Genomic DNA, 23834 nt, shown 5'->3' on the forward strand with positions numbered 1-23834 from the left:
AATCTTATGAATAACACTGGATTGTATTAGAGTTAACATTGACATCCAACCTTGAATTATTTTAAATTTCAATGGTGAGTCACAAGCTAGGGATAGAACTTTTATGAACAACAGAGTACGTCATCCTAGTATATTTTTTTTTTCTCACAGGATGTTTAATATCTCAAAACGTTAACAGCTTGGAGCCTTAAGTGATATAGTCATCAGTATATATTCTCCTTCACATTTCAGGATTCTCCAGAGATACTATATCACAGCTGTAGTTCTGATGAAAAATTCAAAAGCTGAGTTTAACCATGAGGAACATCACGATAATTCAAGATGAAGAGCTTTCTACAAAACAAATGTGTGTGTGTTTGCCACATTGTTAAGGTAACAAATGGGGGAGATGAGAAGGACCTTGGAAGAATTTCAACATCTTTAGACAGAGACAAAAACACTAGCTGTGATATGTGATCTTTAGTTTATTCTTGCACCAGACAAGAAAATCAACTTGCTCTTAAAAATATTAGCTGGAAAATTCAATAAATGTGAAAATATCTATAGTATTAAAGTAACATAATAGTAAAATTTGATTTTGATCATTTTTCCGTGATTTTATAGAAGAAATTACTTCTGTGTAGAAATTAAAACTTGTAGAAATTAAAAATTGAAACTGAAATTACAGGTGGTTGTGAATGACCTGATATTGGTACTAAAAAGCAAACTCTGGTCCTCTGAAATAGCATTAAATACTATTAGCACTTGTCATTTAACCACATCCAAGACCTAATATTGTAGTTTTTTTTATATAAGTCAAAGACCTACTTCAAAATTTTAATAATAACAGGAAGATATGTTTTACTGATTATTCCAGACCGAACTCCTAAAATTAAAATTATTTAATCCAGTGATCATTTAAAATGAAGAGCAAATAGACTCTTGACATTTACTGTGGTTAATTTAATTTCTGTTGTTTGTCTTTGTGAATACCTTTATTCAATAATGATGAATGTTAAAAATCAGATGATTTCAAAAGTGGCAGAGGCTTTTTCATTAAAAACAATCAGTTGAGAAAACCATAAACGATCTACTTAGATGTTAGATGGTTGGGAATTGGCTGTGTACTTCAAAAACTAATCTGGAAGATTACTTACATTTTCTATTTCATAGCTCAAATCTTTATGTGTAGTATCAAAGAGAGGACGTTATATCAGAACCTGCTAATGCCGCATCATCCTTCACGGCATTCCAAACTGGGACACATAATTTTGAGGAATGGCTATTGCGAGGGAGCTTCAGTACATGACACATTTGAGATCTATTTGGAATGAGGGTATTTTGATTAGAAAGCCCAGCTGCACCTAATAAAGCTTAAGATGGTGACAAGCCCAAGTATGAGACCTACGGATTCTGTCGGAAGAACTCTCGGTCCGTGCAGGGGAGCTGGACACGCTGCTGCTGCGGTGTGATGATGGGTGGCTGCCAGGCCTTCGGCCCTCCTCAAGGGAAGGGGCAGGTGAGGGACTATCAGGAACACGCTCCTGCATTGCACAGCATGAAAGAAGAGGATAATAGGTCAATGTACTGAGTCTTGGTTTCATGAATTTTTTTAAATAAAATTAGAAATATGAAAAGGACTGTCTCTAAAGGCCCACCGTGGTTCACTAGCACTAAACTGTACTAAAAGACATATTTTGATCAAAAATTCTCAAACCTAGCCAATTTCATATTCTTGAATCTCCTATCATCTGAATTAGTGAGATGAAACACTCTTAAAAAGACAAGGTAGGAAATCATAATTTTTATTGGTAAACCCCAGTATGGCCATGGCAAGTAGTACTAATCTATTCTTTGGGGAAAATATTAGGCCATAGAAAACAATTCAAAAATCTCTGCAAGACCGTCTGGACAATTAAAGAGCTGATAGGACTAAGCAAGTCTGAGTTGAGGGCAGTTATTTTGAAAGCAACTTTCCATGTGTTCACCTTCCGCAGCAGGCATTAGGCACCATTTACCACATACATCCTGGATGCAGCTGACCAGGATATTATCAGAGAATTCTTAACAGCACTTTCAGGGTGACACCACTCGAGACACATGATGGGCACAATTGATGCATTGTGAAAACAGAATATTATTTAGTATTAAAATTATTTTCTATGAATCAAACAAATCTCACTACCTAGGCCCCCTTTTTCCATTCAGTCACTTCTGTTCATCAAATATATATCATGTAGGTGGCAGAGAATCCTGCTGTATTGTTTCACTCTAAATTCCATGATGACATTTGCCCCCTACTATGCGCTCCAGTCTGAACAAGCTCTGTAGCCATGCTACTTGGAGTTGAGAGTATGCATCACACACATATAATGAGCTAGTATAAATGAGACTACAGATTAATAGATTAACCATTAGTCAACACTTTATACTGTTAGCAAAAAACCAAAAACAATGTTTCATCAGATATAGAAACTGACAAACTGTCTCTACTATAATCAATAAATATGTCTGAGTATAGAAGTATAGAAAATACTTTCATATTAAAAAAAAAATGGTAGTCCAGAGAGGGCAACCTTAGTGATTAAGGAAATTGGGGCCGTTACAGAGGACCTGGGCTTGGTTCCCATCATTGGCATTGTTTATAGCCACCTATAATTTCAGTTGCAGAAAGTAAGACATTGTCCTGGTGCTCCTGCCAGCACCAGGCATAAAGGTTGCACCATGCTTGGTGTAGGCAAGCAAACAACCACTTACATAAAATAGAGCATGCGTATATACATATTGAGGATTCATTTTGCAGAACAATACAAATAAAATGAAAGCAAGTGTCAAAATTTCAAAGCTTTGTTTGAAAGACCCATATCATAAATCAATTCCCAATGTGTGTCCTATAAAACATGAGGCAATCCCATACAAAATTGCCTAACAAAGAACCTACCTATCTCCTCACACAGTGTTGTGACTATTAAAAACAATGACAACAAAAAGAAAACCACCATCCTTCTTCTAGTCTAGGTGCAAGGCTATGAAATTACTGTGATGATGACTTGCTGAGCCTCAGGAGCTTTCAACAGGTCTATATGGGATATACTTTTGGAAAAGACAATACAGGCACATTAAAGAGGAACTGTCAGAGGCATTATATCTCAGCGTTTTCCTTTGCCATAGTTGATCAGATGCTAAGAATTGAGTGCTCTAATTTCTGCTAATAGAAAACCTGAGTGACATTTAGATGAATACAGGATACTTAAACTCCAACTCAACCTCAGTGATCTTCCAACTGAAAGTCTGAAGATAAACAAATCACTGAAGAAAAGAATGGGGAATATTGGAAGAGAAACACACACACATTGCATATTGTTCAAATTTATAGGCATCAAAGCTGGTCAGGACTATTGGTTTCTTCCCACCTTTGGATGCTTGCATGGCACCTTCTGGTATACTATGAAAGTTAATCCTTAGGGAGGAGACTGATCAGTTCCAAGTCAAGGGCCTCTAACCTCTGTTTCAAGTGCCTGGCATGTTAAGCAAGAAGATTTTTAATCTTTTATCTCTAGGGTTAAAAATGGGCAATAGCAATAGCCTGTACATTTTAGGAGTCTCTTTAACAGTCCTGACCAAAAACTCAAAAATGGGATTATTCATGTTTGTTGTTAGTGTTTTGAAAGGTAGTGTTTCTTTGGCTTAGAAGAAATGTTGTAAATCCATAAAGGAGAACTTCATTTATATTAAATATGTACATTTGTACAAAGGTTTATGTAAATTAGGTTTTTCCATTTGTTTGGTTTTTTGTTATATAACAACAAACAACAAACAAACAAACGGGACAAATAAACAAACAAAACAGGGAAAAACAGTGTCAGAGGCAGAGCGTCAGGGAGTTAGTTGTAAGGCTGTGTCTTATACACACAATTGTGTCCCCTCTGTAAGTATTAAACTTCATAGTACCAGAAGATGCTATGCAAGCCTCGAAAGGTGGGGAGAAACTGGCAGTCCTGCCAAGCTTTGATGCCTATGAATATCAGCAATATGGTGTGTGTGTGTGTGTGTGTGTGTGTGTCAGAAGCTAAGCTCATCGCATCTCACCAACACGACGATCTAAGCATTTGCTGAACAATGCCAACAGCCAACATAGACCTGCCAAAACAGAAGGGGTTAAGTCCACAAGTCCTCAACAAAGAACTATAGGTAACTGAAAATCCTGAGTTGGAGAAATTGACTTCCCTGGAGAAGAGATCATCAATTGATTTTCCAATACCAAAGAGTCAGCACTGAAAACACAAGAATAACAGTATCCAGACGAGGCAGGTTAGCCAAGCAGTTGTGCCACATGCCTTTAATCCCAGCAATCAGGAATTAGCAGCAGGTGAATCTGTGTGAGGTTGGGGCCAGTTTTTTCTACAAAGTTAGTTCCAGGACAGGCAAGGCTACACAGAGAAACCTTGTTTCAACAGGCAGACACAAAAGCCAGGAACAAAGAAAATAAGCAATCAAGCAAACAACAACAACAACAAAAACCAGCCCGAGCAGGTTATATTTAGATATACATTTATCTGCATATAACAACAACAAATTGCAGGTTATATTTAGATATACATTTATCTGCATATAACAACAACAAATTTTCAAAAGATAATGAATTTGATAGAGAGCAAAGAAGAGTACATGGTAGGGTATGAAGAAGGTGAAAGACAGAATAAATGATGTGATTGTAATGCTAAAAAGGCTCAAATCAAATTTTAGAAACTTAAAATTGCATTAAATTAATATAGTATTCTATGGTCATAATTTAAGTTGCTTTTGCGGCATTTGTGTATTTATTATAGAGTATGAGTTTGAAATATTACTGTCGAATTTCTAAAAAAAATATATGGATATCTTAGTGTAGTAAACATAGTATAGATGAATTGCATCCATAATCAGACCAATCTTCTAAACTTTACCCGACTGAATATTAACTTGTTTGTAATTTTTTCTTTCTTAAAAATAAATAAATATTGTCTATAATTCCAAGCAAGCGCTTTGGTAGACCTATACCCATTTCCCTCTCCCCATTTTTTCCCTATCCTTCCAGCAGTTTTCTTTCATAACTTTGTATGTTTATATTTTTACACCCTGAGTTCAGTTAGCACCACCTATCTGTGACTGGGCATAGGAACACTTGTTAGAACACGCAGAGGCTTCCAGGGATTTTAAACCTTGAAAAAAAAAAAACTGTCTATTTCTACAGGCATGACTGACAATAAAAGCAACTCCTAATTTAGACAGATTGGGTCTACCAGTCTGGCTGAGTTTTAAATAAAATTTCTATTCGATAAGATTGCTAACACTTTATTCATATAAAAATATAGAATTTGTACTTGAGAATGATAGTTGACTTTTATTAAAATAGAATCGTCTAAATTAACCAATATATCTTCTGCAAAACATGACATCATTGTTTCCAGTACATTTTAATATGTCCTGTAACCATCATGTTGCTACTTGCAATAGCATTTGTTCATAATGTGGCTCAATGGAAAAAAAATACTATCTAGAATTAAATCAATTTCTGTAAGATCACTTGCAAATCTGACTTTCATGGCATTACAAAGTTCATAGCCAGTCCTAATGGAAAGTAAGGGAATATGGTTCCCCATGCATATTTAATTCTCAAAACGTAAGTATTTATTTATATACTATGGCAATAACTATATATGCCAATATAAAGCATTCTGTGTTTCTTTTAACATATTCCACATAAGTAGAAAACGTCCTATTATTCAATATCTGTGTCCCAATCTCCAATGCTGATTTATTTTGCTCATCAATCATTTACTTACTTCTTTATCCATTTAACATACCCTAAACATGACATATTAAACTAAGTAAAAATTGACTAAAGCCTCAATATAAAATACAGTTTTAATCATGGTTTAAAACTAGGGGATTTATAAAATTTAAAACATTTAACTGGCTTTCCTTATTTGACTTTATTGTAGTTTTAGACTTAAGAACAGAGAATGCTATGACAATACATAGTACTTTTATTTAAAGAAAATATTTTATGCAAATTCTATGATTTAAAAGCTTAATTATTCAATTGAAACTCTTTATAAATTGAGACACAACATATTCAGTCATTTCACTTAATGTATAATTTCAATCCTTAGAACGTGATGTATTGTTCCTTGAAGAATTTCATTAAAGCAAAATCCATTGAACAAGTAAGATTTGAATACATTGTTGCACAATAAGTTAATTTATTTCAACAGCTTAATTCTTTTATCATATTTATATGCTTGCCTTTCAAGGATATTCTATAGGATGGAGAATAATGAAGACAGTAAAGAATAGCTTGGAGAGAATCTTGTAATTATTAGTGAAACAAAATAGATAATGAGTTTTATTTAGACATAATAGGAAAGAAGTAGTTCAGTGTCTTTGGGGAAACTATGTAAACTGGATTTATAATTTCATTTGCTTGGTACCTTTTAACCTCTAAGCTTGGCCTGAGGTAGAACAGAGAGGAAGATTATTTAATACTTTGACACACTGCTTTATAGTCCTACATCAACTCCACCAATCAATAAAACACAATCTTTTGCAATGTTCCATCTTTATAAAACTCGCCACAATAATAAATGAAAATTTAAGAGAGTACTCTTTCCCTGCAAAAAGGTCGAACTAATAAAGTAATGGTATAAGAATAACTGCAAAGAGAAGCCTGCATACTGACGCAGAACAATAAGCATTGTTCTCATGGTAATTTCAAATCAAAGGTGGAATTCAAAACCACTGCACTCATATTGTTGCATCCCTGACTGATTGACTATCTTGGATGTGACATATTGAATATTTTCACTACAACAAAGCATTGCTGTAGCTACCTGTTCTCTACTATGAAAATAATGGTTATGTTCCCTGAGAAAGAGTAATAATCACAACTGCTTTACTTCAGTGAGGATTTCACAGAGATTTAATTAATTTAGTCCTCTGTTTCACTCCCTTCACTCTCCTTATTTGTCTTTATTTCAGTTAGAGATTCTCTCGTGGGAATGGCTTAGAAGTAGATAAACAGCTACTTTTAATGTCAAATAACATCTTTCTAAAATTTCTTAGTTTACAAGCTGACAGAGTTGGTCAGTGTTTCTGCTTAATACATTATCAAAATCCCATACTTCCATATTCTTGATTTTTCTATTGCTCACGCTTACATTGTTTCATTTAGTACATAAAGATATAAAAAAGTAGCATTTATTTTTTGCATTTGTAAAATGCTGAAAAGGACTTCTAAGACACATACTGAGTGATGTCAACATACTTATAATAACTAAAGACCAAGGAGCTAGTATTTGAAAACTCTATCAATTCCATGCCCTACAATGAGAGCCAAAGAACATGGGTGATATTTAAGATATCTTTTGGATGATAAAATACAAAAAATATTCTATTTTACTTTATTTAACCAAACAGGTTCTAGAAATATAATCTTGAGTTTATTCTCCTCTTGCTTTTCAATGTGCTCATTTTAAAGGTCTATTTTTCACTATATATGTGGTACTTCTGGCAGTCTCATTGTATTATAGGGCACAGAAATATAAAGTTAACCTAAACAAGAAATCAAACTATTAACTTGAAAATTATAAATCATCTTAGTAAAAAAGGAATGCCAATGCCAATTATTGCCCCTTTCAGGCAGGTTCCTACTACATAGTCTAGGCTTTAATTGAACTCAGAATCCTCCTGCCTCTGCTTCCCAAGGGCTGGGAATACAGATGTGAACTATCAGTCAGTATTAGCATTGTAACTAAAAATGAATTCCTTCCATTCTGGGCAAAAGAAATGTTGGAATGAAGGACACGAACAGGAATTGGGTCAGTTCAGACCTAGTTTTCTTGCTGTTTGTTGTCATCTCTCTGCACAGCAAATACTTACAGCCAGGTTTTCATTCGGTTAGGTACTGTACATGTTCGTAGAGACCACGCCTACTCTAATCCTTTTATCTGCAGTTGCTTTGATGTGACTAAATGATATTTATCTTCTTTTATTTCTTGACTCTATGCAGAATTGGAGCTGGATTCTATCTACATTGAAGTTTGTTTGGCCACAAGTGCATTTCAAGGATTGGGTTACATGCCTTTCATAGCAGAGTATCTTACCTGCCTTTTATGACAGCAACAACCGCTGATAATCACACCTGTCACCCATCACTTCAAGGCATTTAGAATATGGTGATATTATCCCTTACTCATTTATGGGACAGACTAATTATATGATCATAAAATTTGTCCTCTATGGTACTTGTTAATTCTGGGATGTCATTTACACAAAAAAGGAAGAAAACCACTTCCTCTCTTTTTATTTACTTCTGCTTTCTTTTAAATATGAACTGGACTCCAAATAAGTCAATTGGTTTTGTTTTGTTTTGTTTTGTTTTGTTTTGTTTTGTTTTGTTTTAACACAGGGTATCTTTGTGTAGCCCTTGCTGTCCTGGAACTTGCTCTGGAGACCAGGGTGAACTCAAAAGCAAGAATGTCTACCTGTCTCTGTCTTCTGAGTGTTGGGATTAAAGGTGTGCACCACTACTGTTCAGCAGGAAGTCAATTGTTTTATAATTATGTTTTTAGGTTAGATGTTAAACAACTTAGCATGAGCCTGGGAGATGGTACAGCAAAAACACTAAACCCTGAAATCCTACTCCAAGCAACATGTTTAAACTACTAAATATATGTATTTCAGCAAGAAAGAGTTTTTAAAATCGTTGATATCATTACATATGTAATAAATAAAATGGAATCAGAACAGTGATTCATTGAGGGGTCTTAGAGGAATGGGTTTAAAAAATCCCAACAGAGTCAATTAGCAAAGCATTCCAACCCACTAAAGAGCTTGCTGATGATAAAAAGGAATGGATCTCTTGATTTAGATTGCTTATTTGACTTCATGATTTAATATAATAAAGGAAAACCTCCTAAAATTTAGAAATCATATAAAATTGTATGAATTGTCTATTAGAGAGTTTTGGGGTGTTTCATTTCAACATACCTATAGATTCTAAATCAAGGGACTAGAAATTAAATTTTTAAAAAGTAGGTAAACACAAATTTACAATGGAAACAACAGATTAAGGAAAAATTGACATAGTAGGATGTTTGTGAAGTATTCTGGGAAAGATACCAGACTCCCTACCCCCACAAATGACAAACAAAAAAAATCTTAGGACTAGTGTTTATATTTGTAGACTGTGTATAAATTGTGGTTTATGTCCAAGTCCAGGTTCTTGGCTCTGATCAGTTTACTTCTACAGTACTGTACAGAGGTAGAGGGCACCTTCAGGAAAAAAAACTCAAAATCACTTAAAATGTTATTAGAAAATATTAGAATACATAGTCTGGAGAGAGAGATACCATACACTCTTAAAAAAAATAAAAACCACCTATGAGTGAAAAAAATAAAAGAAGTTTGGAATATGTATGGTGTAGAAGTCAGCTAAATACTTTTTTATGTTTCAGTAGGTAAAAGGAAAAAAAACTTAAAAAAAAGAGCCAGTGGAAATCCTTCGTCTGAAAAAATATTTTTAAATTAATATCAAAATACAATTTTCAATTTGATTAATAGATAAATTTGAAATATATATATATATATATATGTATATATATATATATTCCACAATGTTTATTTTGCTGAAATTAAGCACCATTCAGCACGTGTGTGTGTGTGTGTGTCTGTATCTGTATCTCTGTGTCTGTTTGTAGATGGGGAAGCTGTAGGAAAATGTTTCTCAACCACAGAGGAAACTGGATTGCATGATATATGTATTGGTTAACCTTGGTGATAAACTTTAGGGGATGTAGAATCACCATGGAAACAAAGTCCTGGAAATGTGTGTGAGGAAGTATTTAGGCTTGTTTAGCAGAAGTTGAAGACCTAGTCTGAATACGAGGAGTATTATAGCCTGGAGTTGGATTCCAGTCTGAATAAGAGGGACTAGTAAGCAGTAACCCTCACCACAATTTTCTGTGGAGACAATATGACAAGCTTCCTTCAGCTTTCCTTCCACGACTCCCTTCTCATGCCCAACCTTCAAACTGTGTGCCTAAAGAAACCTTTCATTTCTTCGTGGTTATGGTAGAGTATTTTGTCACAACAATCAAAAAAGTAACTAAAACCACACAAAAATCTCAATTTTATTGTCACTTTATATTCAGTAAATGGTGACAGTAAAAACACATTGACCTCACTGATATAATCGACTCATATACATTTTACAATAACTTAACGTATATCTATAAATGCATAGGTCTTATGAACTAAAGGTAAAATTCTGATTTTCTTAACAGATTTGTCCATTTTTTTTTTCTTTAAATTTGCCCAAATAAACCATTCCAGTCTCTGAGCGCTTCTAAAAACAATGTCACTGCTCTAGGGTCTTCATCTAGCTATGTGTTCCTTGACATTTGTTTTTAATTCTGAATATTCAGTGGCTTTAAATTTTTCTCTCTCTGTCTCTACAGCATTTGAATTTCTTTTGTTTTACTTTTGAACTGTCACAATTATCCACAAGAACACAAGATTCACAAGAAATTAAGTCATCAGACATCTGCTGTCGAAACAAACTATTCTATATCAATGATGAGGGAGCACTGTGTGTGTGTGCAGGTGTGTGTGTGTGTGTGTGTGTGTGTGTGTGTGTGTGTGTGTTGCTAGGTGAGTAACTCCTGTGATGCTAGCCAAGCAATCTTCTAATTGAACTGTGACATTCTCAGCCCCTGATAACAAGTTTTACCTAACACTGTCTTTGCACATGAAAGTAGTCATATACATTATTCATTTTTTTTTAAAAAGTAGTATGTCTGCCTCAAACTATCTTTATTTATACAAGTTAAAAGTTCAGCTTTATAAAATTTACATCTATGATACAGTAATGTTATCTTATTTTTAACCACTTCCATATGAAAAGGCATTTCTACTCAAGGGACATATTAGGCATAACAATGGATCAATTTTATTTCCTGAGGCAATAACTCATAGGTTGAGACTCTGGTCCGATCTGATAGCACTAGTCAGTATGTCGTTGAAGAAAAGTATCAGGGCATTCTGTTTTGTAAAAAAATAAGGAATAGAGGGATCTTTTACAATATAATATCCTGAGATGTATATTATTCACCTTTATTTTATACAAAATATTTTTACTTCCATTGTCCCTTAGTTTGTGCTTAATATTAATCCTTATTATCAATTATAAAATATGAATTACTTGTTCGGCATGTAGACAATCCTTCACATTTCTGTTTTCTCTTCAGTAGCTATTTCTTTGATATGGAGTTAATTCTTTAGTACTTAACGTTCTACTTTCAACTGGTCTTTACATCTAGAATCTTGTCAAGCAAATCAAGTTAAGGCACCATTCTAATTACCCACTGGGGTCCATTATGTTCAATGTGACATCTCTGTCAGCCATTTTCTTTGGGAAAAAAAATAAAACTTCCCTAAACTCCATTTAATTAGTAAGACAAAGTAAGTTTCCTAAACAAGATTTGAGCAAAGGAGTGTACTAATATCACACTCAGAAGCTTTGATCATTAGCTTAGAACCTGGTTCTGTCACTGAGCATACCCAGGTTTTAGTTGTAAAATGAATGCTGTCTGTCAGGAAAGAAGCTCTCTGAAGGGTTTTTCAGCAGTTCTACAAACCAGTTGGTCTTCCCTTTGATAGTGCAGTGAGAACTGTCTGCTCTCTACAGTTAATCTCAACTGTAGCAATGTTTCTCCTGTCCTTGTTAGCATCATGATTTATACCATGATCCAGAGCTTCCTTAACTCTAGTTGTTGCCAATTTCTGAAAATATTTTTCCCAGGAGACGCGGAAGTGGGATATCAGCATGACTTAGTAGGTGTTGGCATGCTTTTGAAGACGTAAAGCTCCGTTACTTTGTTGTCCCCTCTTTGAACATTTCCTTCCTTCCTAGATCTCCTTCCTTTGCATTCTGAAACTTAGATCAAGAAACCACATAAATATTCCTGAATTTGTAACAATATAGCTATGGGTAGATTCCTAAAGACATTTCCAGAGGAAAATTAACTTCTTCCTCCTACTTACCTCAATTTAAACACAGTTACTAAAAGCTGCTTCCAGATTGCAGTATTACAGTTAACATGATTCGCTACATAGACAACTGCATGTATACAGAAAAGAGTAGTAATCCAAGTCTCCTGATATTAGTCCATGCTTTCTAATTCAAAATATATAAGGCATAACCTCCTAATTTATAACTCTACTTTTAAACTACTAAATCTGTGCCCTAGATATTTTATTATTATATCTTTCCTAAAAGAGAAATTGCAGGATGCTTACATTTGAAAGTTATGTAAGTATGCTCTGTGATTTTTTGAAACATAAATAATTGAATCTTTTTATAAAAAACAGCTTATTTTTAATTATGTTACAGGTAAATTTGTGTCTGTCTGTGTACATACAAGTGTATGTACTGCCAGAGTCCAGAAGAGGGGGTAAGGTCTCATGAAGATTGAGTTACAGGAATTGTAACATGCCTCAAATGGGTGCTAGGAACCAATTCAGGTTTTTCTCCATGAGCAGTAAGTGCATGCTCTTAACATTAAGTCATCTCTCTAGCCCCAACTTCTTATCATTAAAACTAGCATTATAAGTGTTAAAATAGCATACATCACAAGAATAAGAATTCCTCAAAGACTTTTTTCTCTACTTCAAAGGTCATTTCTATGAGATTTTTTACATGTCATATTCTTAGTGCTAAGTTTTCAAAAAGCAATAACTGTAATAATGGCAAAATGTTTTTTGAGGAAATGTGACCTCACCGGCTTGCTCCCAGGGAGTGGATTTTAGTAGCTAATCTTTATGCTCTGCAATGCAATTTGATTCTTCTCCTTATCCGATATTTATACTTTGAAAATTATATGAGACATGCCTCTTCATCAACAAAATCATTTTAAACAACAAATCAGGTTTTATACCAAGTAAATTCTTTTTAACATTCCTCCAGCATTTCTGTTTGTATGATTTTTAATTTTTAAGACAAAGTTGCAATGAGTATTAGTACAGCTAGCCACTAGCCTCCCACACACTGATATTACAGGTGCATGCCAACACAACTCATTAGTACACAGACAGTTTGGGTAGGACATAATCCAAAGCTGCACTGGATTCACGTGTTATATTATAGTCCGAAAAATACAGGTTATTATCATGTTAAAGGATGACAATGCAGCAAAAGCTAGTCTTCACTGACAAGAAATTGGTCTACTTTTAAAGCTCTTTTGTTATTTCTTATTCTTCACACCATTTGACAGCCTCAATCAAAGTAAATGTTGTAAAATAGTAAGAAATAATTTATTTATGCATCTATAATACATGTACACATACCTAAATAATTACAAACACATAACAGAGAGTGAATATGATAAATATATAATATACACATGTATAAAGTATATAATTGCACTACTCTCCATTACATTATTTTACACACTGTTTAGACAATGCATCCAATACTAAAACATTCATATTTTAGATGCTGACTACATGAGAAAGATTGTTTTATACTTCCAATGTGATATGTTTAATAAGCAACAGAATTTCGCTCCCAAGGTTGTCTGATTATCCATACCTAAAGGCTTATTAGACTATTGATAGAACAATATATAAACATCCATGTGTTTAAGAGCCAAGATAAGTGGAACCATATAACTTACTTAACTTACTCTCCTATGTTCTTACTATTAAGCAAGAATTTAAATTTTCTCAATCTAGTTTAAATATCTTCCCTTACTACATGTAGTTTTTTTTTCATTTACACTCACAGACTATTTAATAATCTTTAAATTTTAAGAGGTGAGATTTACTTATAGGAATAAAACAAATGTACAAAAGGATGGTAATTTAAGATGAATATTCCAAAACAACAATGTGATGAGACAGCTACCTTAATAACTGATGTCTCCACCCTAGATGGAGGACTTTGAACTTGTGCCGCTGCCGCCATATTTGCAATGGTGCTAAGGTGGTTCATCTGGCTCATCGCCATGGTGACAGATGCTGGAGGTAGGCTTACAGGGATTAGAGGATGGGGCATCATCATAAAAGGAAGTTCCAGTCCTAAAAGCAGAAAATACATAGATCATCATTGCTGCACTCCAGTTGGAATTATCATTGACATGTCATTAAGAGTTAAACCGTTGAAAAATACTTTAATAGTGATGGTCAAGGAAAAAAGTTTATTCGTATACAGTTATATTCACTCATGACTGGGAAGTTAAGCTTACAGTTTGTTGCCATAATTCATCACATCATTGTTTGTGTTTGTTTGTGTGTGTGTTTAATATATATATTCTATTCTTGGCTCTATTATTCTTTGGGGCAATTTAACAAATTAGAGACATGCTACAGTTTTCACTGATTAACTGTGTGAATACAGTATATGCTTTTATCATTCTGCTAATCATTAAAGAAAAAAATCTTAAAACTACCACTTTTAGTGCTAAAAATTGCCATCGTACCATTTGGCAGAAGGTGGCTGTGCTGATGAGGGTTGAGAGGATGACTAACTGGAAGGCTATACGCAGCAGACATGCGGGCATGTGTAACGGGCGCCTGAGATCCCTGGGATGGGGAAGAGTGCAGTGTTTCCTTATCCCAAGAACCACCATTGCTGCCTGTGGGGAACGAATATCAATTATTTGGATATAATATTAATCCAAATCATCCAAACACTAACTTTCAATGAGATCTGAGAAGGATTCACATTAGGGAATTAGCAATTTTGCTTGAAGGGAAGGTAGCTGGAGTAAGAAAACTTTTCCCTGACCTGTGTTTGCTCATTGTTTTCTTATTTCTTAGAAAGGATGTCAAATTTCAGCAAAGTAATCATTTTGAAACATTTAACCTACTTGTAAAGTCTAATCCTGTTTGAACTAAGCAAGTTAATAATAAATCATCTTTACCATACAACAAATTCTCCTTTGAACCAGAGTAGAATAGGTGTTACCCAATACAACGCTAGTCTTTTAGTAAATGGTAACCTGATCAAGATTAAGTTAAAGTGCATGACTTAATCCAACCACAAATCAAAAAAAAAAAAAAAATGGATTCCTAAGAACAGAATTTGGTTAGGCAATGAACAAAAAACCCAAAAATCACTTTAGGAAATACAATATCAAAGCAACATAACAAAGGAGTGTGAATGGGTACATCACTGGCTTTCAAACAACAAGAAATGCAAATTTTGGATTGGAGCAGTATCAGTTGTCAAAGTTAACTGTTCATTGGAGGACAGACACTTCAATATTTAGGACAATGTTCAAATATTCTAGCTCTTTGAGAAGATTTTTTAGAAGGAATTTACAAATCCTGTCTTCAGATAAGCTTGGTAACATGAATATATTCTTCTAGAACATTTTAAAATAAAATTATCCTTTATTTTTTTCTGCTACCTTATGAGTTTATTTTAAAGTAGACAAAACTATCAAAAAGATAGAAACAGCAAAGTTGGTAAAACTCCAATTTACTGCTTGAGCTCTACTAAAAGCAGTGCTGTAAAATCTCTACGACATACTTTTCAATGAAGACTACTTAGTTACTGCCATGATATTTTTCCTTTACTTCATGAAGACAGTAAAGTTCAATATAAATTCAAACTCATTAGCTCAATACTGTCTGCATCTCAGAGGAAATTGTTCAGAAGTGGGTAATGAAAACTCAATTCAAATTCTTCAGCAATCAAACAAAGCCATTTTATTAAACAATGAAAAGAATCAATTAAAATGGATATCTTTATTATTTTACTACAAACCATGACAGTTTGGGTTTGAAAAGTTCATAGCTTTATTCAGGAATGCCTCACTTAAAAGATATTATTCCAACCTGCTTCCACACAAGAGTTCATTTTCATATTCAATAAATTTAGATACCTTACTCTTCTACACAGAACTCTTTTTCTTATCCCAGGCAAATGTGAAATAACTGGACAGATGTGATCTTTCCAAAGGTAAAGAGTTCATTTTCATATTCAATAAATTTAGATACCTTACTCTTCTATACAGAACTCTTTTTCTTATCCCAGGCAAATGTGAAATAACTGGACAGATGTGATCTTTCCAAAGGTACCATGTCAAGAGAATACTGAGATAAAACACTCCAAAAAACCTCCCTTTGTCTTACATATTTAAAACACAATACGTGAAAAATTTAAGATAGTCAATTTAAAGGAAAAAACGGTAACTGAAAGTCTGCTTGAATAGCTGTGGAAAGATAACACTTATTTTCCCATCTCTGCAGAACACCAGTCTGTCAGATTCTTGGTCTATAGAGCTGTCAGCATGCCACACGAGTGTTTTTTATCAGGAAGTCTCTTATGCTACATTGAATTTCTCACTACGTGGAAGGCTCTTAGCCATCTCCACCAATCATCATTTGTTAAAGACTCATGATGTTAGCTCATTTAGGTAATAAATAGAGCAAACAATTAAGAACTAAGTCTGATGAAAAATATACAATATATAACCAAGTCAGCTGTAAGTGATTTTTGCATTATTTATAGCATACTCCTTCTCCATTAGCGTGAACAAATGAGAAATGAAAAGCGGCTGCTTCAGAACAAGACATGCCTACAATTAGTAAAGGTATAATCTCAAGCGTTTTCATTTTCTACAAGATCTGTAACACCATAAACAAGTACATAAATACACACATGTATATATACTTTGCCTCTACATAATGAATATCCCCAAATATTTAAAATAATTATGACTTTAAATTGTATTTTATTTGAAATAGAATTCATCAGATTCACCCTCTTCCTTCCCTCCAACATCTCCCAGCTCCTCTCTTTTGAATCCTCTCTGTGCCTCCATCGCTCAGGTTGATACCCTCCTTTCTCTATTATTCGTATGTCTGTGCATACATACACATACATATATACATATATAAGCTGATGAGTTCATCATGTTGCTTGTATGTAAATGGTTTCAAAGCTGACTTCCCTCTACTATGGTTAATCACTAAGAGGATCATATTGAAAGGGGACAATACTTCGTCTCCCAACAGTTATTAGTTGCCTATTGTTCTCTGTGTAGGGGTAGCACCCAATAAAGTTACTCCCCTTCCACGTTAACAAATCCACTGCTATTGCCACAATTACTTCTAAGACAGAAGGGAAAATGTTGGCTTTAATAAATAGAAAACGTTAGACAATTTTGGTTGCAGGAAGGAGATATAAAAAAGATATCAATTCTGTTTTCCGCTTCAGTTTCTCAAGAAGCACTTTCTTTATTTTACTGACAATCAAAATAAAAAGATGATTCTGATACAGCCCTTTCAACTTGAAAGAGATAACCAGTTGTTTCTAGCTCAAAGAGTATTTAAAAATATAATGTGGTAAAAGTCAAAGAAGGAGTCGTAAGCTCTTTGAAAAACTCATATTGCTTTGTTTTTGATAACTTGGAATATTCAACCATATTTTAATGGACTTAGCTAAAGGTATTCCATTCCCCTCCACCCCCAGTTTTGGGCAGATCATGAAGGAACATAGGCTAGGTAGCGTATGTTTAAGGCTGTATGGAATGGTCACAGCAGGACACACAGGAAATTGCTATGTAATGACACCAAGCGGTCAAGCCGTACGTGCGATGAACTACACCTACAGTCTTCACATGTATTTACCTTTTTGTTTTTAAATTCATTATAATATTTGACTTTAAATTTCTATCTCCATCCATGATTTAAAGTTTCCTTCTGAAATATCACCTTGAATTCGAACATTTACTTTTCTATTCATTTTGGTTTATTCTTAGGCACATGCTATTAAAATGGAATTTATAATATCACTCTCACTAAAAAAGAAAGATAATCAACTCAGATGTTGAAACACAATTCATAGGTAAGACAGGAAATAGAAAGTGTCTGGAAAATATGCTTAATTTTTCTTTATTCAATTGCAAAAAATGAACATATGAATGAATGGCATGATTTCTAATCCTACTATAAATAATTGTTTTACCATTTTATTTATTCCTTTAATTCTTATATATACCCAATATGGATTCCACAACAGTTAACTACATTATTCTCAAATATTTTAAATAGAGTCAACACAAAATAATATAACAGAAATTATGGTGACCTGTAAATCTTTTTTTAAAAATTATCATGCATTAAAATTTGAAAAACATAGTTGAATATTATTATCATTTATACCTAAGTGACATAGAATGTGTTGTTCTGATTTCCCGCAGGTTGACCGTGATAAAGGAGACAAATCTCTAAGGGATTAACAGTCACAGTAGTGCTTAGTGAGTGACAATGACAGGCTGTGAAAGGAACCTGACATTGTCAAGATTCTTTGACAATGAAAATGTCAAGAGTAGGTGCTTGCTGCATACCATTGGAGACCATTTAGAAGGATGTCAGCTTGATCCTACAGTGAAAACATGGCTACTGAGCAAAAGCAAACACTAGTCACAGATTCTACAGACATTTAACTGTTACTTCAGAGATTAGAAAAACAGATAAAGGATTTTTCAGTGGATACCTTTCATCTGAAGTGAAAGATAACACATAAAGTATATGATTACTTTATGCTGGTTCTAATGTAAACTTAGAAATAGTCCTTATGTGGACTATAAAACAGAGTCCTTCCCTCTGTCTGTTTCTATCTGCTTCTGTCTCTATACCTTTCTGTCGCTCTCTGTCACCTATCAATAAATCTATCTATCTATCTATCTATCTATCTATCTATCTATCTATCTATCTATCATCTCTCTCTCTATCCCTTTCTCATTTACTAGCTGTGCCCATTTGATTTACCACATAAATGCTAAAATAATCTAGCGCTTTGATTTGACATCAAATTGTTTTAGATAAAATAAAATGAGCAATTTTCAATCATTCATATCGACCTTACTAATTGACAAAGGATAACTCCAGAACATGAATCCACAGACTACACTGTAATTCTTAGAAGCATAATTAATTAAGGGCATACTCTAAACTGGATCACTCTGTGAAACTAGGGATCAAACTTGATGCCTTGAACTTCCTTTGTGTGTGCTAATCCACTAAGAAACATCCCAGTTAAATTGCAACACCTTTGAGACCTATTTACTAAAACACACAGCTGAGAATCTTTGGAAAGTCATGAAAACAGGAACAGCCAAAAGAAACCAAAAATAGAGAATTATTTCAATTTTAAATTACGAGGACTTTGAACTCATGAGAAATACTAGAATCAGTATTTTGTGTTTGTGTTGAATACAGATCGTGACATACTTTCCGTCTTTTATACCTAACTCGAGAAAGTTTGATGCAACTGAAAATAAAAGAAGCACAGCCATTACTATCAAGATAAAAGGTAAAGTAGTATATGTGCAGAAAAAAGAAGTGATTATATCAGAGAAGACGGTGCTGTTTGATGCTATGGCTGTCGTAAGACTCATTAGCACCACACTGTCACTGTTAACCAGATGAAATAGACCCCTGAAACAAAGCAAAACAAATCCAGTGAACCAGAAAACACTCCCATAGGAGTCAATGCAAGGGAAGAAAGAGTTGCTAACTTCTTTTATATTTATTAAACTTATGAATCCTGTTAACATATGTGTTAAGCTGATTGTAAGTAAAAGTCCAGTGATTTATTTTCCATGGAAATAATGTTGAGTACAGATTTGTTTATTTCCACAAATTAGACTCTGTGTCAGACATTGACATAGAAATGACCTTACCAGATATATATGTGACCTGTCAATCTAAAATATAGTCACAGTTCCTCAAAATAAAGTATTATATTATGTCATATCAGAGGTATTATATCATATACCTCTTAAACTACTAGCAGCATATATAGTGTCTTTCATTTCCTAATTTAGTGTGAACATTTATTATGAAACAAATGTACTAGAAATTATTCTCCCTAGTAGGTTTTATATTCCCCAAAGGCTTTTTTACCATATCAAAGAAAAGTGACAGTTGTTTTTCCTATAATCTTTTTAATAAGTGTCATGGCATACAGCACTAATTTTGGGTACGTATAAGTTATTAAGTTATAATTTTCTGTAAGGCCAAGACAAGTTAAAATCAGTATTAATTTCTGTTACTTCATACAAAAATCTGAGATTCAAAAAAGCATATTTGACATAAAATAGCTACCCAAAACAAGCATAATTCCCTTTTAGAAGGGATTGCTCACCCATAAGAATGATATTAATATTTTCACTTGTATGCCACTTGAAGTTAATTAATTTCCCTGACACACCAGAGTAAAGCTCAAGGAACAATATTATCTGCTAGTTGTCTAAGCCAGAAACAAGGGGACAATCCTTATCTTCTCCTTTCTTACCTTTGATGTCCAATTCCTTTTATATCTGGTTGACTGCATCTATGTAATTTATCTCTATACTTTTTATATCTAAACTGCTGCAGTCAGTTTGAAGAAAATAAAGTTTGTACTATAAAGTAAAAATCCTAACACTTGATATTCCCCTGCTTAAAAGTCTTAGTGATTTTCCATTTCTAAGAAAAATGTTCAAAATTTGAAAGGTTGTTTAGGTATGTAGGCTTGGCTCGTGTTTCGCAGTTATCATAATATCCCTAGCATAGAAGAGGATAAAATCATCTAGTAGGCTGTTCTTGACTTGAAAATTGTAACCATGATCAGCCTTTTTTATTGTTTTATTGAGCTATATATTTATATGTAGTGTGCAGATAGAATACAAAAGGGAACTACTAATAAATGATCGTCATAAGCAAATTCATTTTTAAATAAAAAGAGTTAGAAAAAGATAGAATATATGACATCTGTATGATAGCCTTGATTTATATACAAATGGAGATAAAATAAATAAAAGTGAAAATGAAGGCCTAGGATATAGTTGGCCAAGAGAGGTATGGTCCCATCATTGAAGAGGCAGCGATGATGATCATGGAAATATCTGATGTGTAATATGAACTTTCTATTAGCAGGCTTTGTGCCAAGCTTATGCATGTAACTATCCAAATGAATCTTATTTTATTTATTTGTTTTGTTTTTTTGAGATAGGGTTTCTCTGTGTTACTTTGGATATTATCCTGGAACTAGTTCTTGTATACCAGGTTGGCCTCGAACTCACAGAGATCCTCCTGCCTCTGCCTCCTGGGTGCTGGGATTAAAGGCATGTGTCACCACCACCTGACTTTTTATCATATTTTATTTTTAAACATTTTATTGTGTAATCCTGGCTTCTCTGGAACTCAGAGAGATCCACCTATCTCTATCTTCCAACTGCTGGGACAAAACACAGGTGACACCATACCTCACATTTTGACAAAAAAAATTATTATTAATTCTGAAGCAAACATATTAACAGTAATGTTATAAAAATATTTAACCTGACCTCAATCTAATTCCCAATATCGTGAAATCAGAATATTAAAAACTATTAATCAACTTTGTGAAAAAGAAAGGCGTGGATTAAAATCAGTTCAGTTTTGATAGGATGACTTAAATATAGATTAATATTAAATATGTTATATTTTAGAATATATTAAATAGAAATATAATAATGCAATCTGAGAGTAAAATAGATTCAGGAGGAGAACTGAGAAATATTTACAGGGTAATCTTCAAATATGTCAGGGGAGTATGTTGGTTTTTATTTTGGAGAAGTGAATCAAGCTTAAATAAATAGCATTGCCTGATTCCCACCATTTGATAAAATGCCATCCTCAGTATTTAAACATGTAGAACCACGTTTTTACCTCCTGTTAGTTAAGTGATCAAGGTGCCTTCACATTGGCAGAGATTTTTATTGCACTGTTTTCCAGAATGTCTTCCACAGATCTTCATGTGATATATATTTATATGAACACAAACTTTGTATTTGTCCATGGCTAATATCTCAGTAAATAATGCAATTTTATTTACTCAATATATTGCTATTTTTGCATGTCTTAAGTTTGTATCTTTTTGAGTGTGGTGTATGATGCTAAAAAAGTTAAAAGTGGGTGTTCATATGTGTTAGGGGTATGCACATACATACTGAGACCAGAGATTAATGTTTTGTGTTTTCTCAATTTCTTTTCATCTTATATATTCATGTAAGGCCTCTTAATTGCCAATTCAGCTAATCTAGGTAGGCAGATTATCTCAAATAAGATTGATCTTTTACTCTAAAGCTGTGGGATTGTTAGCCAGCTGGTCCAGTATATAAGTAGGTGTTGGAGATAATTGTTTTCTAAAAACAGAGAAAGAAGTCATGGATTTGGACTGGTTGAGAGGTGGGGAGGTTCTGAGAGCTCATGGAGAAGAGGAAGTGTAATCAGAATATAGTGTATAAACTTTCAATAATAAGTAAATACACAGACAGACAGTCAAACAGACAGATAGATCATATTAGCATAACAACAAAGAGGTATTTGAGATCATAGCTCAGATGCTCATGCTTACCTGACCAGCAATTTTCCTAGTGTACCGAGGTCAATACTGAATTTTTTCATCTACTCATCTCTCCGTATCTGTCCAGCATGTATGCAATTCTTGCTTATCTACTTGATGTCCAGCATATGCCAATAATGAGCACATGGATGGTCCCATTATGTGTATTGTGGTACAGTTTTGATCAAGTATGGACGGACAATTAACTGTGTGCTGTGTATGACCTTCAAATATGTTTTTTAGATCATTAACTAGCACACTGTTATTCTTCCTCCTTGTTTGCAAGAACATCAAAATTTAGGCATAGCTTAGAATTGGGATACGATAATGTAAACTTATTCTAGAGCCATTTAGTTTTTCATTCAGCATTGAAATTGTATTAATGTTAACAAAATGACTTTTAAAATTTCCCCTACACATGGAAATATTTGAAATGATTAAAATTCTCAGGCATTGGAGCTCAGGGTACAATTCAGTGGAACAATATACATGTAGCATGCATGAGGCCCTGGATAAATCACCCACTATAACACCATCAAAAACGAGCTACTTTGTACTCTTAATAATGATATTAGTCAAAGGGATTTAAAAGACATGCGTGGAAATAACTCAATGTTGCATTTTTAATATAAAAATATTAAAGTCAAATTATTTTCTATAAGTATTTATGGGTGCCTTTAACACAATTATGTATTTTTTTAGAGGTGGCTTAAAGATACTTAACTAATGTGTTAAATATACTTCAAATGGTTTATTGTCAAAATCAGCTAAATACATGAAACTCAGAGAATAAAATATCAAAATGCAACAAGGACAAAAACAATTTCAGGATAGATTATTTTAACCAGAAGATGTTCCCAGGTGTAACCTGTCTTGAAAACTCATGCTTTTTAATATAGTTATAGAAATAATAAAAGGAAATAATAAAAGGTTTTTAAAGTGACTTCTGTTAACAAAAGCATTTTTGGAGGGTTGTAGACAGATAGCTCAGCTGTTAGATTATTTGCCTCATTTGCACAGATCCCAGGGTTTGAATCCAAGCATCACATGATCAAGTACTTGTCCTATACATGTAAATGTAGCACTTGAGTGGCAGAAGTGGATTGACAGTTGAAGTTCGATATCAGCCTGGAATTTATGAAACCTATCCCACAACCCATGAAAATCACCTGCATCATCAGAAGAGGAATAACTTTCCCTGCACATTTAACTCTATTTTCCCATGTGGTTTCTATTTTTAAGTCAGCTCCAGACAAAAGGAAGTATCTATTCACACTTCCGGATATTTGGACACGTGGGTCCTAGAACCAGCCAACTGTAAACGTGGTATGGTATTTTCATAAAATAATAAAGTTAAGACAGATTCTGTAATCACTGGGAAAAAAGATCATATTTTGTCTACGAAAGATTCTTTTTGACAATCATATAGTTA

General features: G+C 33.7%; 1 protein-coding gene across 1 annotated transcript in view; it reads right to left on the bottom strand.

Annotated features, from left to right (window-relative positions):
• The window catches only part of Dach1 (dachshund family transcription factor 1), a 362276-nt gene that overhangs the window by 106324 nt on the left and 232118 nt on the right, over positions 1 to 23834 (bottom strand). Inside the window, exons 4-6 of the mRNA XM_026788386.1 lie at positions 14499 to 14654; positions 13925 to 14097; positions 1388 to 1523 (exon numbers count right to left, since the gene is read on the bottom strand). Coding sequence (XP_026644187.1) covers positions 1388 to 1523; positions 13925 to 14097; positions 14499 to 14654 — 465 coding nt within the window. The remainder of the gene's footprint in view (positions 1 to 1387; positions 1524 to 13924; positions 14098 to 14498; positions 14655 to 23834) is intronic.

This window comes from Microtus ochrogaster, unplaced genomic scaffold (assembly GCF_000317375.1).
Source record: "Microtus ochrogaster isolate Prairie Vole_2 unplaced genomic scaffold, MicOch1.0 UNK2, whole genome shotgun sequence".
In the NCBI taxonomy this organism is placed as follows: Eukaryota; Metazoa; Chordata; class Mammalia; order Rodentia; family Cricetidae; genus Microtus; species Microtus ochrogaster.